General features: G+C 43.4%; 1 protein-coding gene across 19 annotated transcripts in view; it reads right to left on the bottom strand.

Moving 5' to 3' along the window:
• Positions 1-16,915, bottom strand: part of KDM2B (lysine demethylase 2B) — a 129,798-nt gene that overhangs the window by 31,232 nt on the left and 81,651 nt on the right. For all 19 annotated transcript variants that reach the window (XM_077875506.1, XM_077875512.1, XM_077875507.1 and 16 more), the window contains one exon: positions 16,743-16,829. In XM_077875506.1, coding sequence (XP_077731632.1) covers positions 16,743-16,829 — 87 coding nt within the window. The remainder of the gene's footprint in view (positions 1-16,742; positions 16,830-16,915) is intronic.

Raw genomic sequence — 16,915 nt, 5'->3', positions numbered from 1 at the left:
TGGCAGAGACCCGACACTGGCCCAGAAGGTGTGGGCTCCTGAATTCTTAAACTGTAAAGGCTCTTCTTAATGCTTAATCCAAAAGCAGCCCACTCTTGCATAAAATTGTTACTGGAAATCTGGGTTGAGATTCATTAACAACGGCAACAAAAAAAGTCTATGCGGTACTTATGCCCACAGCCCTTATTCTGAAGGAGGAGTTCTGACCATTAGCTGGACTGATCGATGCTCTTATAAGCATCAAAACCACAACCAAAACAAGGAGCAGAATGACTTATTGAGCAGCTGGCACTCTTCTTACCAACTAACTAGGAATGTCCAATATGACACTAAACACGCATACCCGTACACCTGCTCAATCTCATCTGTAAAATGGGAAAGTTTACCCAATGGAAAGATGAGCAACGTTCTGCAAGGAGATCAAAAGCTTTCCCATGAAAAAGCTCATTAGCTGTGAAACCCAGTGATCAACTCTGCAGTGTTGTCCAACTGTTATTCATGCCCAGGCCACTGACCACAAAATCCACTGTGAGAACACAAGGGACCCACAGGCAAGTCATCACTTGTGCTTTCAAGGAAGGCAGAATGTGTGTGGCAGAGACCTTGTAAATAAAGTTCAGGTGGTTTCTAGCAAGGGGTCGGCAGGAGTGAGTAAACAGGGATGTCAACTTTACTGAGTAGATTTTGAAGGCTGTATGAAAATTTATACACCCACTGACAGTATGGGAAGAAATCCCAGCAGACTTGATCTTTACTAAAACATATCTATTCTGAGTTTCCTCCTCCCTTCTTATAGTTTTCACAATCCACTCAAGGTTAACAAAAACAAAAAGCAAAAGAATATCCCTCTCCTCCACCTCACTACATCCCCAAAGATCTCAGCTTTTAAAAAGCTATCCTGATGGACTTAAGTCTATGTCTATCTGATGACCTCTTAGGGGCCATTCTACCCTGTAGGAAGTCCCTTAAAATAAGGGGGAGGGGCTGATAAAATGCTAATCATGCTTTCACTTCATTGTCATTCACTGTGGTCAGAACTGCAAAGGTACAAAGACACCCAAATACCATAATGCATCAGGAGAGAGGGTAAGGAAGCGGGACTTTTTCTTGAAAATCTCTCCCATTGCTTATCAGGAGTGCTAGATTACTTAAGACTTGTCTTTGGGCCGATTTCTTTTGAACTCTCAAAAGCTCTTTTCTGTATTTAAGGAAGTAAAAAAACTCGGTTCTCACTAATCATGGCGCAAAGAAGAGAAAGGAAAAATGTTGATAAACAAGCTATGTAGCTAACACAAAACTTCCTTCCACCACATCATTTCTGAATGAGAAGGGGCCTCAACCAGACCCCTTCACTTCACGAGTGAGGAAACAGAGATCCAAAGGAAATTAGGAAGTAGCTCTCAAGCCCAGGGTCCCTTATATAATAATACCACCCAGAGACACCATCCTTCCCCCCACTGCCACCTTCCAGGGGTCCAGGCAATAATAGCAGCTAATATTTGCTAAGCATGGTTGAAGGGCGAGAGCCAGTGCCAAGTGTTCTGTAGACATTATCTCTTTTATCCATTTAAACAGTCCCATCAGGCATGTACCATTGTTCACCCATTTTATAGAAGAGGAAACTGAGGTATATTGCTGCTAGGAAATGAAAGGACCTGGATCTGAACCTGCAGGCAGCTGGAGCCTGGAGCCTAGGCTGCTAATCACACCATTCCAATGCCTCATGCCAGAGACAAAAGAAGAGGGTGATGCCAAATAAGACCGATATAAGAATCCAAGTGAAAAACTCAGACTTATGTAGAATTAAATTAATGTCTCTAATTAAATTTTGCAAATTCTGTATTCTCCGTTCAAATTCAATTTTGAAGGCAGATAGGTATGATTTTGGTAACCTTTGGTAGTCAAACTGCTATCTGATCATCTGTCAGGGGCCAACTGTGCAAGTAGGAAACCAGGATTAAGACATGATAATGCAATCGGTCCTCTCCAAACATTAAGAAGGCTCCTGCCAGCCACTATCCTAACACCTCTTAAAAATTCCTCTTCTGACACTTGCAAAGAACTTCTTACTCCTCTACTTCCCTTGATCAAGTTTCCTTTAGCTAAATGGCACACACAATTATCCAACCTTTGTTTTGTGTTAATAGCATGCTGGACTGTATATAAAATACATTATGCTAGCCCTGGCCCAATAAAATTGCCACCCAAAAATTTAGTTTACACTTGGGCTTTAGGTTTGTCCTTTCTCCCTCTTGACCTCATCTCTGAGTGACCTTAAGAGCTGAACACGCTCCTGGCTCCACTTAGCCAAGGCTTATGTTCTTAGAAAGAACTTCCCAAAGCTGATGCCACCCTGAGCCAGGAGGATCCAGAACTTTGGTGAGAAAATAAAGAAACAGATGGGAGCTCAATCAGCCTCAGTCACAGTGGGCACCCACTTCCCTGCTTTCTCTCTGAGTGTCATTTAATTTTCTGGTCTGCCTATCAGATCATGAGACATCAAGAATGACCTCTGATTTGCTGAGAGATTGTACCCAGAATTAGCCACCTACGGGCATAGCACACTGTCTCCAGTGCCCAGACAGGCAGTGAGCTTAGGTCAAAGGAAGGAAACCATCCTCTCCATCCCCATTTCCGGGGATAAGGGTCCGTCCTGCATGTGGCCCCTTCCCTTGTGCCCATGTCAGAAAGGGCATGGCTAAAGCTTGGGAACGTTATTCCCCCAGAGGATCAGGGCAGGGAAAGAGAATGGAGTCTCTGAATCCAGACCAGTAACTGGCCAGCAATCTCCTAAACCAATGGAACCCATTTGTAAACGTGCCCCTAAGGAGGGAATAGAAATGATGGAACAGGCATGTGAAGAGTAGCTTCCTAGTGCAAGTAATCATTTATACTTTTTAAGCAAGAGAGAATGCATGTTTCAGTTCTTTTACTATATTTTATCATTTGTCTCTCTGTCTCTCAATAGACTTTTCCCCCCTTAGTGGAGAAAGGAGGTCTCTTGGAGAGTAGTTTTTGTAATAAAATGTAAATAAGAGGAATTTTTACATTGTGTCACATAGCAACTTAGGGCTGATTCTAGGGTTGCCTGGATAAAACTACAGTTCAGGGAGTGTCCATGTGACCGACCAAGGGCTACTGTGATTTCTGTTGAGGAAATTACAAATGTTATTAAATTGCTTTCTATTTTCCCCCTGGAGAGTGATTCCACAAGCATTTAAAAACCAGGCATAGGGCAGCCCCGGTGGCACAGCGGTTTAGCGCCGCCTGCAGCCCAGGGTGTGATCCTGGAGACCCAGGATCGAGTCCCACATCGGGCTCCTTGCATGGAACCTGCTTCTCCCTCTGCCTGTGTCTCTGCCTCCCTCTCTCTGTGTGTATCTCATGAATAAATAAATAGATAAATCTTAAAAAAAAAAAAAAAAAACAGGCATATGGGGTGCCTGGGTGGCTCAGTGGTTGAGCATCTGCCTTTGGCTCAGGTCGTGATCCCAGGGTCCTGGGATCGAGTCCTGCAACAGGCTCTCCACAGGGAGCCTGCTTCTCCCTCTGCCTATGTCTCTGCCTCTCTCTGTGTCTCTCATGAATACAAACAAAAACAAAAACCCATGCATTAAAAAAAAAAAAAAAACAAACCCATGCATATTTGTCATATGGGTCCTTTAAACAGATTGGGCTTTCTGTTAAATATTGTCCCTCTCCTAATAATGTCTCTCTACATTGCCAAAAATCAACCAACAAATATTTACATTCACTGGAAGATTTGTGACCAGGTACAGGATTTTTTTTTTTTTAAAGATTAACTAATTTAACAGGTGATTGGCATTGATCTGAGAAATGTTTTCCTGCCATCCACCCCATTTCCAGTTCATTCGCTGACCTTAGGAAGTTACTTCCCTTCTCTATTCATTGCCCTACAAAAATCCAGGCTAAGGCTGAGCACTCAATTTGGACAAAATAAATGAGTTTCCTTTACAAACCCCTCTCCCCTGGGGCTTGGGAGGTGGGGGTGGGGTGGGGGTGGGGGTGGAGGAGTGAAGGGGGTGAGAGGGTGGAATAGGAGGGGCTAAAAGTACATAAAATGTGAGCATAATTCTGGCCTACCACCAAGATTTCCGTAACTTAAAAATATTTTTCTTAACAAAACCAACTCTCCCCACTTTGTTTCCTTCCCAACCAGGCACCTGTCCCATTACCTGCCTCACCATCCTCCAGAGAAGCACCTTAGAGAATCAGGATAAAAAGTTCTGTGTTTTCAAAATTTTCAAAGGAAAAGACTAAATCCAAAGATTGCTCAAGACAGGATGATAAAGTAGAGAGACAAGAGACTAAACAGGAGTAAAACTATGTTCATTGTTGATGAACAGCTCTGTTCACAACAACCAAACTGCGGAAACAACCCCCAAATTCCATCCACTGATGAACAGGTGACCAAAATGTGGCATATCCATACAGTGGGATACATTCATATATATTTTTTATCCTGCCACCACTTAAGAGTGATCTTCAGTTTCTATTCCTGAAAGGTAACCTGGTTAGGAAATGTATAAGTCCTAAACCGCGGGGCATGTTGAAACTAACCAAACCAGAGAGTTGAATCACCTCTTAAATGAGCGGCTAACAGGCGTGGTGGTGGTGGTGGTGGTGGTGGTGGTGGTGGTCTGATTGGCTCTTGTGGTAGGTACTAGGTACTCTAATGCCTTTTGTTTAGAGAATACAAATACATAATGGCTGGTGTGGCTGGAAGTAGGGATAGGAGATCTCTCTCTCTCTCTCTCTCTCTCTCACACACACACACACACACACACACACACACTTTGACTAGAGCCATAGGCCTCTCTTCATTTACCATTCTTGCTTTCCTTGAAAGAATGGCTCATCTCCACCAGGCCAATTTGCCTCGAAAAGCCCCCCGGATCTATGAAAATCCATGTGTATCATGACACTCAACATAGAAAAAGCCTGACAAGCTTATCTGTCACCATTTGAAGTGGCCATTAAACCAACTTCTTACTTTGAAAATTGGTATTTAAAAGGAAAAGAATTGAGCACGCATAGTGTCCTTTCAGGAGGAACTGTGTTTAAGGGTAGCCCCAACTGATGAGGGAAAGCTCTGCAAAAACAAAAACAAAAACAAAAACAAAACAAAACAAAACTTAGTGATGTAAGCCAATTATTTCTCAATAATACTGGGGGATGGGAATGCCAGCTAATTCACAAGGGAGGGATGATAAACTTTAAAGTTTTATTTTCATCTCCTGATAGAATTATTGATACGGGAAAGAATGACTAGCTGGTACTGAAACCATCAGTGAATGATGGAGGAAAGCAGCAAAGCAGAGGTCAATGTTTCCCCTTCCAGATTATTCTCTGCAGGAAAGAAGGACAAACCTAACTGAATAATGGGGTATCAGACAACCGTCATCTTAATCCACAACCCATGATATTGAATTTTAACCAAGCCTTTAGATCTAATTTCCAGTGTACAAAAATTACAAAAGATAGGGAGAAAAGCTACATGATACCACAAGGAAGCAATCAGACAAATGCTGATAGTGGGATATTCTGCAAGACACATGGTTCTGTCTTCTCTACAAATCAATGTCCTGAGAAAGGTCTCGATTGAAAGAGAATTAAAAACAGATTTAATGTACGGTTCTGGATGGGAGCCTGGTTTGGATAAAGCATCTGCAAAGGATAATTTGGGAAATCTCAATATGACCAGGCATTAGGTGGTATTAAGAAATTGTAAATTTGGGTACATGTAATCACATGATTTCAGCTGTGTAGAAAAACATTATTCTTTTTCAAAGATGCAATTAAGTATTAAGTATTTAGGGGCAGAATGTCTTGATGCCCATAACTTTCTATAGAATATTTCACCATAAAAATAAAGTGAGCTAAAAAGAAATAACACCCATCACTTCACACCCATTGGACATCTATTATCAAAACCAGAAAGCTACAACTGTCAACTCCACAAGGATGTGGAGACACGGGAACCCTTTGTGTACCCTTGGTAAGAGTATAAATTGATGCAGCTGCTATGGAAAATGGTATGGCAGTTCTGCAAAAATTAAACATACAATTACCATATGACCCAGCAATTCCAGTTCTGGGTGTACATCTAAAAGAACTGAAAGTAAGGACTCAAAAGGATGTTTATACATCCATGTTCATAGCAGCATTATTCACAGTAATCAAAAGTGGAAGCAACACAAGTGTCCATGGGTGGATGAATAAATAAAATACTGTTCAGCGTGAAAGAAGAGGGAGACTCTAATACCTGCTACAATATGGATGAACCTTGAGGACATTATGCTGAGTGAAATAAACCAGTCACAAAAGGGCAAATGCTACCGGATTGCACTAACATGAGGTACCTAGAATTCATAGAAACGGTAAGTAGAAGGGTAGTTGCCAGGGGCAAGGGGAGGAGGAACAGGGACTTTTTGTTTTAAGGGCTTTAGAGTTTTACTTGCAGATGACAAAAGAAGCACTGGCAATGGACAGGGCTGAGGGTTGCATAACAATGTGGATATACTTAATGCCACTGAGCTGTATACCCAAAAAAGGTTAAAACAGTCAATTTAATGTTATATATGTTTTCCCACAATTAAAAAAAGTATGAGGGCACCTGGGTGGCTCAGTGGTTGAGCATCCCCTTTGTTGTGATCCTGGTGCCCTGGGATGGATTCCTGAATCGGGTTCCCCACGGGGAGCCTGCTTCTCCCTCTGCCTATGTCTCTGCCTCTCTCTGTCTCTCATGAATAGAGGATTTAAATTTTTTTTTTAATTTGATAAAAATCAAAGAAAAAGAAATAAAAAACACCCTCTCCCTGAAGAACAGGTCAATCAATATGGAACACTCAAACCAATGATCCACTCCATGGTAGCATCCTGTCCCATAAACACTAACCAAGACAGAAATGAATCTATATGATCTCAACTCCTTCAAAGTGTTTTTGCTGTTTAGTTATTTACATGCATTGGTAGAGAAGGTCAGTGGTTTAGAGCAAGTTTTACTACAGTGTTCACTTCTTGCCTACCTTCCTCCTGTATAATTACACACAGTTGCCCTCATCCCAACAAATGCACTTGCTCTTGTCACCTTTATAACAAAAAGCAAAGTTAAACAATGCACATATTTAAACTGTATTCACCTACTTGTGCTCTTTCCCCCCGCTCTAGATCACCCAAATTTGGAGAACGTATTACCTGACAACATCATTTGGTAGCATACACATCCATCCTTCTAACAAAGCCAAATTACAGAGTCGGGGTGGGGAGAGAATAAAAGAGCATGACAATTTATTCTTCATGTCAATGATCAAGTATCCTCCTTTAAAATGGGAAATATATGATGACATTCGACAAAAAGAAAAGTCTGAAGGATAGGCCATTGTTCCCGAAATAAAACCATGATAATGGCAGGCAATCACTTACAGTGCCTGCCTGGCTTTCTAATTACCCCACCGAAGGCAGGAGCCCGCAATATTTCAGTTGCTTTCCAAGAATTTGTCTTTGGCATTATTAACACAGACAGCTGAGCAGGTTATCAGACTAAGAAAGAAATCCTTGGTGCAGACTTTAATTACAGGTTATTTCAGCTGAACGCTGACTTAAAAGTTCCAATAAAGCGAATCTAAAATGACATAGATGTTGGCTGAGAAATTCCAGGTGATTTCTAAGTCCGGTGGGATAAAGAAGGATGCTTAAATCTGAGGGACAAAAGGGTCCAAGAGCACCCAGGAGCCCTGAACATTCCATTTAGCATTCTTTCGACAGTTAGCTGGGACTGGGACATAGCAGTTACATTAAGGAGAGATCCACATTCTCACCAAAGAGACGCAGGTAAAAGAAAGCCAGCCAAGAGCCTGAAATGGATTGAGTCCAATTTTATCTTTTAGAAAAGCTGGGAAAACCTTGTGATTGAGTTCATTCATTCAACAAACATTTCCTGAGCCCTTGCTATCTAGGAGCAATCGTGCATAATAGGATACAAAAATGGGGAAGGAAATATTAATAAGATAAGCTCCAGTTTCAAGAAGCCAGTGGAAGCCACAAAATGCAGAGTAGAATGTAGATGTCCAATGGAAAGAAAGACGGGGAAGTATAGCCGTCAGGATCTTGGCAGGCAATGGATGGCACCCTGGGAGCCTCACACCAGGTCATGGAGGAGAGTTTAACAGAGACTCAATTTACAGAGCGTAAGTAGGGTTAGGGAAACCTACAAGGCTCAGTGTTACACCCTGAGTCTGGTGACAGCCACAAGCCATTACCTCCCTTTGGCTGATGGGCTACAGGATGGGCCAGTTACTGGAAATGCCAAAAGAAAACTGGAGAAGGCCACAAAATAGGAATCGTGGCCTTCAAAAGAAAGAAACAGACAACCTGCCATGATCCCACGAGGTATCCCAAATACCCCAACCTCTTTCTCCTCCCACATTCTCATCTCCTGCTGGTCACTTCTCTTTGGCTGAGCCAAATTAGAAGCCAGAGAGACAAGAAAGCCCTTTGGTACAGCCCACGGAATAGGCCAACAGGCCAGAGAAGGCTGAAGTGGGGGGCTCTGGAGATACAACTATCTGGCTGAACATCCAGCCCGGGAAGCTTCCTGGTGAAAAAGGGGGCTTGGTTGGGCTCAGAGGTGGAAATTTTATGCACAGGGGAAATAAGAAGGGCATTTCTAGAAGGGGAGTAGCAAGAGTAAAGACCAAGTAATCGGAAAATATGGAGTCATTCAGTTCCCCTGCAATGTTGAGCAGATGAGAGAAAATCTTAAAGATTTTAAGGTAGAACCACAGCTGAAGACTTGGGCACTCCAGGCCAGGTCAAGGATCTGGGACACGATTCAAAGAAGATGGAGATTTAGTGAAGGCTCAACTCAAGTTTACAGTCTGAATTGTATCTGCCCCAAAATTCATACAGTGAGGTACTATCCACCCCTTACCCTGGGACCTCAGAATGTGATACAGGGTCTTTACCAAAGTGATTTGATTAAAATGGGGCTATTAGGGCCCTAATTCAGTAATGACTGGTGTCCTTATAGAAAGGCAATTTAGACCCGGGCATGTACAGAGCCAAGAAAGAATGTGAAGACATGGGGAGAAGTCAGAACTCTTACCTACAAAAAGCCAGCAGGTAAAGTCACAGTTCTGTCCTTTCTAGGTCTCATGTGTGGTATGAGTCTAGAAACTTCTACCATCTGTTTGGGTTCACTCCACCAAAAAGCCCTCCATTCCACTCCACCATCAGAGGGCTCTGATGGATCCTTGTCAGTTGGCTCACCAGAAGGTACCACATCATATAGGTTCAGCCACTAACAAATTTGGAAATGGAGCTCATAAAAGCTGGTCCAGAGACCTGGGTCCCAACTTCACTGTTGATGGTTTTCTTTGAGTTGGATCTTGCTGTTTACTGATGTTGTATACAGCACTTTTCAGAGCAAGCAGGCCACATCTGTGGATATTCTTTGATCACAGGTTTTGTTGCTGCGCTCCTGGGAACCTGTTGGACTTTACTAATGACTCAGCTGTCACTGAGGAAAACCGTCGAGATTCCAAGCGAGGGCCCCAGATTGTTTTTCCCTTGGTTTCCCTCACTGTATCCTCCCCACCATCCACTCGCTTCTCTTGTCTTTCTTTGCACTGCTAGTGCCAGCGCTCCCACTGCTGGTCTCCTCCCTGCCTGTGGGCATTACACATGCCCACTCTCAGAGGCTGCTCTCCTCTGGACTTTACCTGCTCTCAGGAAGCTGGAAGGACTAGATACCCCCAACTCCTACCCTGGCCCAGGAGCAAAGCCTGTGGTCTCAGCAGCTTCAAACCCTCAGGGGCACAGTCTAAGGCAATGGTCACCACAACAACTAGGACTCCATTTCGGGGAGAGAGGAAGAGATGCAGGAGGAGAAGCACTTTCTTGAACCAGTCATTTCCATTCAGCCATGACTACTTTGGGGAGGTGAAGCCATGAGGGTCTTTGCTTGAGATTAAGTTTTTGCACCAGCCAACAATAACTGAAGGATGGGAAATGTCTCTCAACTATTCACCCCCCTCCCCTGCTCCAGTCCCTTCCTTCTGCATCCTCTATTTCTTAGAGAGCATCGCCTTCTGAGAGGGCAGATTCAGGGTCGTCCTTTACTTGTAAACCACAATTATAAAAAATTACAATAGCTATCACTGACTAATGGCCTACTATTGAGGTCTTTTAGAGACAGCATCTCACAGCAACTCTGCAGGAAAGGCATTATGAGCCCCTTTTTATGAGGCTCAGATGTGCCCACAGCCACACAGCTAGTTTGTGGCAAAGCCAGGGTTCAATCCCCAGATGCGTCTGACCCCAGAGCCCACCCTAGTCATGCATGAGAATTACCCAACAAATGTCAAGAAAGTGTAGACTCCTGGGCCCCACACCAAACCTACTAAATCTCAGTGTCCCAGACCAGGCTCAGGAAGCTGTATTTTATTTTTTAGACAAGTTCCCCAGGTAAAGCTAATGCCGCTGGCCTGAGGACCGGCTCTCATCAGACCACGATGCCTTTCTGGGAAACTACCTGGGCCCAAGAAGGCAACAATGAAAGGTCTTCATTATCGTCATCCTCCTCCTCCTCTTCCTCAACCTAATTACTCCAGGGGTGACAGGAATTGAGACCAGAGCAGAGAAAGAACAGGAAGTACATGGGGCCTCTTTTTAGTGAATTATGTGCCTCTCCTTCAGGTAAAGGCTGTGTGTCACTCCAAAGGGACCCCACACTTTTCAGGCCTTCCAGATCTAAATGAGAAACTGCAGAGGAAGGGGAAGAGAGACAGAGTAAGTAGAACGAAGGGGAACACATACATCAGGGGTGCGTGTGTGTGTGTCACTTCCTGCTGTGGTTCCTGTGTGCCCCATAATGTCCCTGAAAGGAAGCTGATCCATTAACTGAGAAGGGCTGTCCCATGTCCCCCATCAGGGCACTTATTCATGCATAGTTCAGCCTCTGCTCCTATTCTCCAGAAAAACTGCCAATAATTGAAATTCAAGTGGCAGCCCGGTTTGGCCCCTAGCGGTAATGGATTAAGAATAAGAACAGGATGCATCGACAGGCTCACTTTTCCAGAGGCAGCTGTGGCTCAGTCTCCCGCCTCCCTCCCCCCTGGTTTCCTCAATTTCCCTCTTTGTGAAGGGACCAGCAAGCTAGCCTTCTGGCTGCTGAGCAGAAGGTCAACTTGCTAATAAGGCTGAGGTCAGAGGTCGGGCCTCAAATAAGCTCAGTTCCCTTGGCTTGGTTCTAAGGTCACAGACAGGCCCCCCAAATCCTGCCACCTGGTCATAAAAGAAAGCAGCCAGAGTGTAGACAGATCAAAACAAATCTATCACCACTGGTGGAAAGAGCCAATCGGGTGAATGATGACGAATGGTGGTTCAGTAGCATCTTTGATTTGAAAGACGCGGCATCAGAAATGACCTCACGACACCTAATCAGTTCCAGAAAAGGACTTTGTTCTCCAGGAGGCAAGGTAGGAGATCAAAGCATTTCTTGCTCATCATCATTTAGCATTAATTACTTGTTAAGTAACCTGACCCAGACCCAGTACCGCTCCCTACCTCGCATCCTGACAGCCTCAACGAGCACCCTTGATCTTTCAACCCAACCCACATGAAATTGGGAGCAAGCCGACTGCAAACCTGGGAACAGAGAGACCCTGGGCGGCCCAGGCAGTCAGTCGTTCACTTAACTTCTCCTTTTCCTGTTAACTTTTTAACCCCACCAGCCAGGAAATGCTTACATATAACGGCATGCCTCCCCCCCCACCACCACCACATTTCACTGAGTTCCTCAGATCTAGGGATTAAAGCCTCATTATTCACAAGCTGTGTGGCCCAAGGCATACCTGTGTCCCTCTCTGAGTTCCCAGTCTCAACTGCACCCAGAGATAACACTATCCACACTTCCCAGCATCGTTGTAAGGATCAAATAAGAGATAAAAAAGACATCTAAAGATTGATGCCTACATTGAGGAGGAGTACTCAGGGGGTTTTGGCTGTACCGGCAATAATTTATTTCTATAGCTGAGTAGGGGGCCATGGTATACATTATTACATTATTTACATCTTTTTATGGCTCTAAAATAATGTACGGTAAACACTATGAGTTGAATACTATCCCCCACCTCCCCACACATACCAAATTCTTACATGAAAGCCCTAACCCCCATACACCTTGGAATGTGAGTAGCTGGGGATAAAGTCTTTCAAGAAGTAACGAAGTTAGGGATGCCTGGGTGGTTCAGTGGTTGAGTGTCTGCCTTTGGCTCAGGTCGTGATACCGGGGTCCTGGGATCGAGTCCCACATCAGACTCCCTGCATGAGCCTGCTTCTCTTTCTGCCTATGTCTCTGCCTCTCTCTGTATCTCTCATGAATAAATAAATAAAATCTTAAAAGAAAAGAGGAAGTAATGAAGTTAAAATGGGGTCATTAGGGTGGGTCCTGATTCAGCATGACTGGTGTCTTCTAAGAGGAGATTAGAACACAGACACACAGAGGACAAACCATGTGATGATACACAGAGACAACGGCTATCAACAAGCCCAGAAGACAGTCCCCAGAAGAAATAGATCATGCCAACTGACATCTTGTTCTCAGACCTCTGGCCTCCAGAACTATGAGAAAATGAACATCTGTCCTGGAAGCCACACACACAGTTTGTGGTACTTTGTGATGGCAGCCCTTGCAAAATCAGGATAAACTTAAATGAGTTTGAGAAATCCTAAAGCAAGTTGAAAAGAAAAAGACGGTGCTACAATGGCTCTCATAAAAAAGACAGATAATAAGCACTGGCAAAGATGTAGGTATAAACTGAAAGTCTCATACATTGCTGGTAGGAATGTAAAAGGATGCGGCTACCCCGGAAAAGTCAGGCCATTCCTCAAAAAACTAAACACAGGGTTACCACATGATTAGTCAATTCCACTTCTTATGTGCCAACCCAAGAAATGAAAACACGTGTCCATATACATACTTGTGCACAAATGTCACAGCATCATTATTCACAACAGCCAAAAGGTAGGAACAGCCCAAATGTCCATCAGCTGGTGAATGGATAAATGAAGTATGGTATATACCCACAGTAGAATATTATTTGGTCATAAAAAGGAATGAAGGGCAGCCCGGGTGGCTCAGTGGTGCCGCCTTCAGCTCAGGGCATGATCCTGGAGACCCGGGATCAAGTCCCACATCGGGCTTCCTGCATTGGGCCTGCTTCTCTCTCTGCCTGTGTCTCTGCCTCTTTCTCTCTGTGTCTCTCATGAATAAATAAATAAAATATTTTTTAAAAATTAAAATTAAAAAAATAAAAATAAAAAGGAATGAAGTACTGACAGATGCTAAAATGTGGATGAAGCTTAAAAATATTATACTAAGTGAAAGAAGCCAGTCACAAAAGGTCAGGTATTGGATAATTCCATTTATGTGAAATGTCCAGAACAGGCAAATCCATAGAGATAGAGAGATTAGTGGTTGCTGGGGACTGGCGGAAGGGGAAGATTTAGGGGTTGGGCGGGGGGGAACTGACACCTGATGGGATTTCTTTCAGAGGGTATGAAAATGTTCTAAAATTAGATTGTGGAATAGTTGCATAACTCTTTGAATATACTGAATATACTAAAAAGTGAGTTGTACACGTTAAGTGAGAGAACTTTATGGTAAGCAAATTATATTTGTTTTATTATAAGATGTCAAAAAAAAAAAAAAAACCCACACTAGTATCCCCAAAGTATTGTGACATAGTGAATGCTCTCCTTTCACCCTTCATCAGCCTAAGGCTCCAGTCTATCCCCTCTCCAGATTTGATGATACGAGCCATACGACCTTGTGTACAGACCAGTGCTTGTACACCAATCCTCCAGGAAAATCTTAGATAAGGGTTACTCCCCCCAGGAGCCTGCTTCCAATTTCCAGCCCTTTGAAGGAAGGAGGCAGAGGCTTGATGATTTTTGGTTTGGTTTGTTTTTTTAATGACTATAAGCCTCGGGGTACCTCGGTGGCTCAGTGGTTGAGGATCTGCCTTCAGCTCAGACCATGATCCTAGGGTCCTGGGATCAAGTTCTACATCAAGCTCCCCGCAGGGAGCCTGCTTCTTTCGCTGCCTATGTCTCTGCCTCTCTCTCTGTGTCTCTCATGAATAGATAAATAAAATCTTAAAAAAAAAAAAATAATGCCTATAGGCCTCTCCAGTATAAACTGGATGGTCTCAGGCACAGAGCACAGGACACATTGGTAGTAGATTTCCTCCAGAGAAGCACACTTGGACTCCTCCATTAATTCTGAGATTATAGTGGGTAGTGGCAAGTTTGTTTTTTAAAAGCCTGTGTTCTGCAAACCCTGATCTCTCCCCCAGAGCATCTTCCCCTGAGAGGGAAGCAGGCAGTGAGGCAAAGCCACGGTTTCCTCTTCAGGTTCAGAGTAGTCATGGGGCCTGGCTGGGTTGCTGCAAGGTGCTATGTTTGCAAGTACAGTTTGTGGTCTCAGAAATGGCAGTTGTATTTATTGCCCATGTAGAGGAAAGCAAACATTAAAACCCCATATGCTCCTACAGATCGAGATACAAAAGGCAGGAGCTATGAAGGCAAATCCCTTTTTTGTTTCTATCATCACCTAAATTCCCACTAAGCTTCAAAGAGAATCAGAAGTAATAGGGATTCCTTCTCCCCAGCAATTCCACATTTAGGAATATACCCTGAGAAGATAATCAAACAAAGGTGGAAGGAATAACCCAGAACATCAATGTCCAACAGAAATATAAAGTGAGCCACACATGTACATTTACATTTTTTGTAGCCACATTTAAAAAGGCAAAAAGAAAAAGCTGAAATTAATATTCATAATCCATTTTGTCTAACCAATATATCCAAAATACTATCATTTCAACTAGAGTTGCCAGATGTAGCAAATAAAAATATAGTATACCCAGTTAAATTTCAGATGAACAATGAATAATCTTTTTCAGTGTAAGTGTATCCCATGTGATATGTGGGCTGTACTTATACTTAAAAGTTTTACTTGTTTACCTGAAATTCAAATTTAAATAGGCATCCTTTTTAAAATCCGACAACCCTAATTTCAACTGCAATCAATACAAAAAATTAATTAATGAGCGGGATGCATGGGTGGCTCAGTGGTTGAGTGTCTGCCTTTGGCCCAGGGCATGATCCTGGGGTCCTGGGATGGAGTCCTGCATCAGGCTCCCTGCATGGTGCCTCCTTCCTCCTTTGTCTGTGTCTCTGCCTCTCTCTTTGTGTCTCTCATGAATAAATAAACAAAATTTTTCAAAAAGAATAATTAACGGGCAGCCTGGGGGGCTCAGCGGTTTAGCACCGCCTTCAGTCCAGGGTGTGATCCTGGAGACCAGGGATCGAGTCCACGTCAGGCTCCCTGCATGGAGCCTGCTTCTCCCTCTGTCTGTGTCTCTGCCTCTCTCTCTCTCTGTGTATCTCTCATGAGTAAATAAATAAAATCTTAAAAAAAAAAAAAAAAGAATTAACAAGTAAAATTTTACAGTGTTCTTTGCAGTAAGGCTTTGTAACCTGCTGCGTATTTTATACTTCTGGCACATCTCAATTTGGGCTTGCCATATTTCAAGTGCACAAAAGCCATAGAGCTAGCAGCTACCATTCTGGACAGCACAGATTTAGAATGTTCCTCTAAATGTTTCCCATGACAGAAAAAAAAAATTAGAAAAAACATCCATCAGTGAAGAGGCTGCTTAAGTTAAAACTAACATTTAAAGAGCACTCACTACTGGTCAGTCCTTGTCCTAAGAACTTTGCATGCATTGTTCTATTTTTTCTTTTTATAGTTAACCAGAAACAAATTCAACAATGCATTGTCTCATCTAGTGTCTCATCTAGTGTCTCATCCAGTCACAACATTTGAAGTAGGTGCTACTATAACCCTATTTTACAGACAAGGAAAGTAAGGTTCAGGGAGTTTCTATAACTTGCCTAAGAAAGTGGTGAGGCTAAGTGTGGACAAATGGATTGATACATACATGTCCCACCCTAGCATAGACTGTGGAAGAAGACTGGTTTTCTCTGGAGAGTGGACTCGAGATGGATACTGGTTAACAGTTTAGTCTCTGCTGTCACATAAACTAGTCATCTTGCCCTTGGCTCTACCAAGAGCCCTCACAATTGATTTGACCTTTGCCAGCCTCAGTTTCCTTATCTGTAAAATGAGAATCGCAAGTGTCTGCCTCACAGGGTTATTGGAGTCTAAGAAAGATGAGGGATGCAGACAACGAGGTAAAGCCACCTGCTCCTGGTAAGTACTCAGTGATGTTATTCTCGTTCCCCCCAGCGTCTTTGTACTTTCCTACTTGATTAGACATCTTCATGGTGAGCATCAATCAGTTTTAAAAGAGAAATAAAGTTAACTTTCAAAAGAAAGGGAACAGCCCTTGACGCACCTGGAGGAAAAAGAGAAGGAAAGAAGAAAAGAAAGGAGAGAGGGAAGAAGGGATAGAAGTCACCTAAGGATAGGGAAAAGTGAGGCATCACTTGCCCCACAGTTTTCTGAGTGACCACCAGAGGGCACTGCCTGAAAAACAAAAACTTGGAATGGACAAATCACCAAAACCATTCATCTTAATTAGGGTGCCTTCTGCCAGGAGTCTTCACTGCAAAGCTGCCAACATTCATCTTACAGAAGATGTGAAAGGCAGTGGGATTGGTATCCCAGCTGCGGGCGATCTGTGTCTTACCTTTGGAGTCTTCTTTGGCCAAGTGACTACAGGGACCCCAGTGATGGCCAGACTGGGGTCGTCATCCGCGTGCTCCTTCAGGACATTCTGTGGCCAAACAAAGGAGCCATATTAGCCCACAGTAGAGGGGAGGTCCCTGAAGGAGGCTTAGACCAAACCTAACCCAATAAAAG

The sequence above is a fragment of the Canis aureus genome, chromosome 27 (assembly GCF_053574225.1).
Source record: "Canis aureus isolate CA01 chromosome 27, VMU_Caureus_v.1.0, whole genome shotgun sequence".
In the NCBI taxonomy this organism is placed as follows: Eukaryota; Metazoa; Chordata; class Mammalia; order Carnivora; family Canidae; genus Canis; species Canis aureus.
This window is presented reverse-complemented; position numbering and strand designations above follow the sequence as displayed.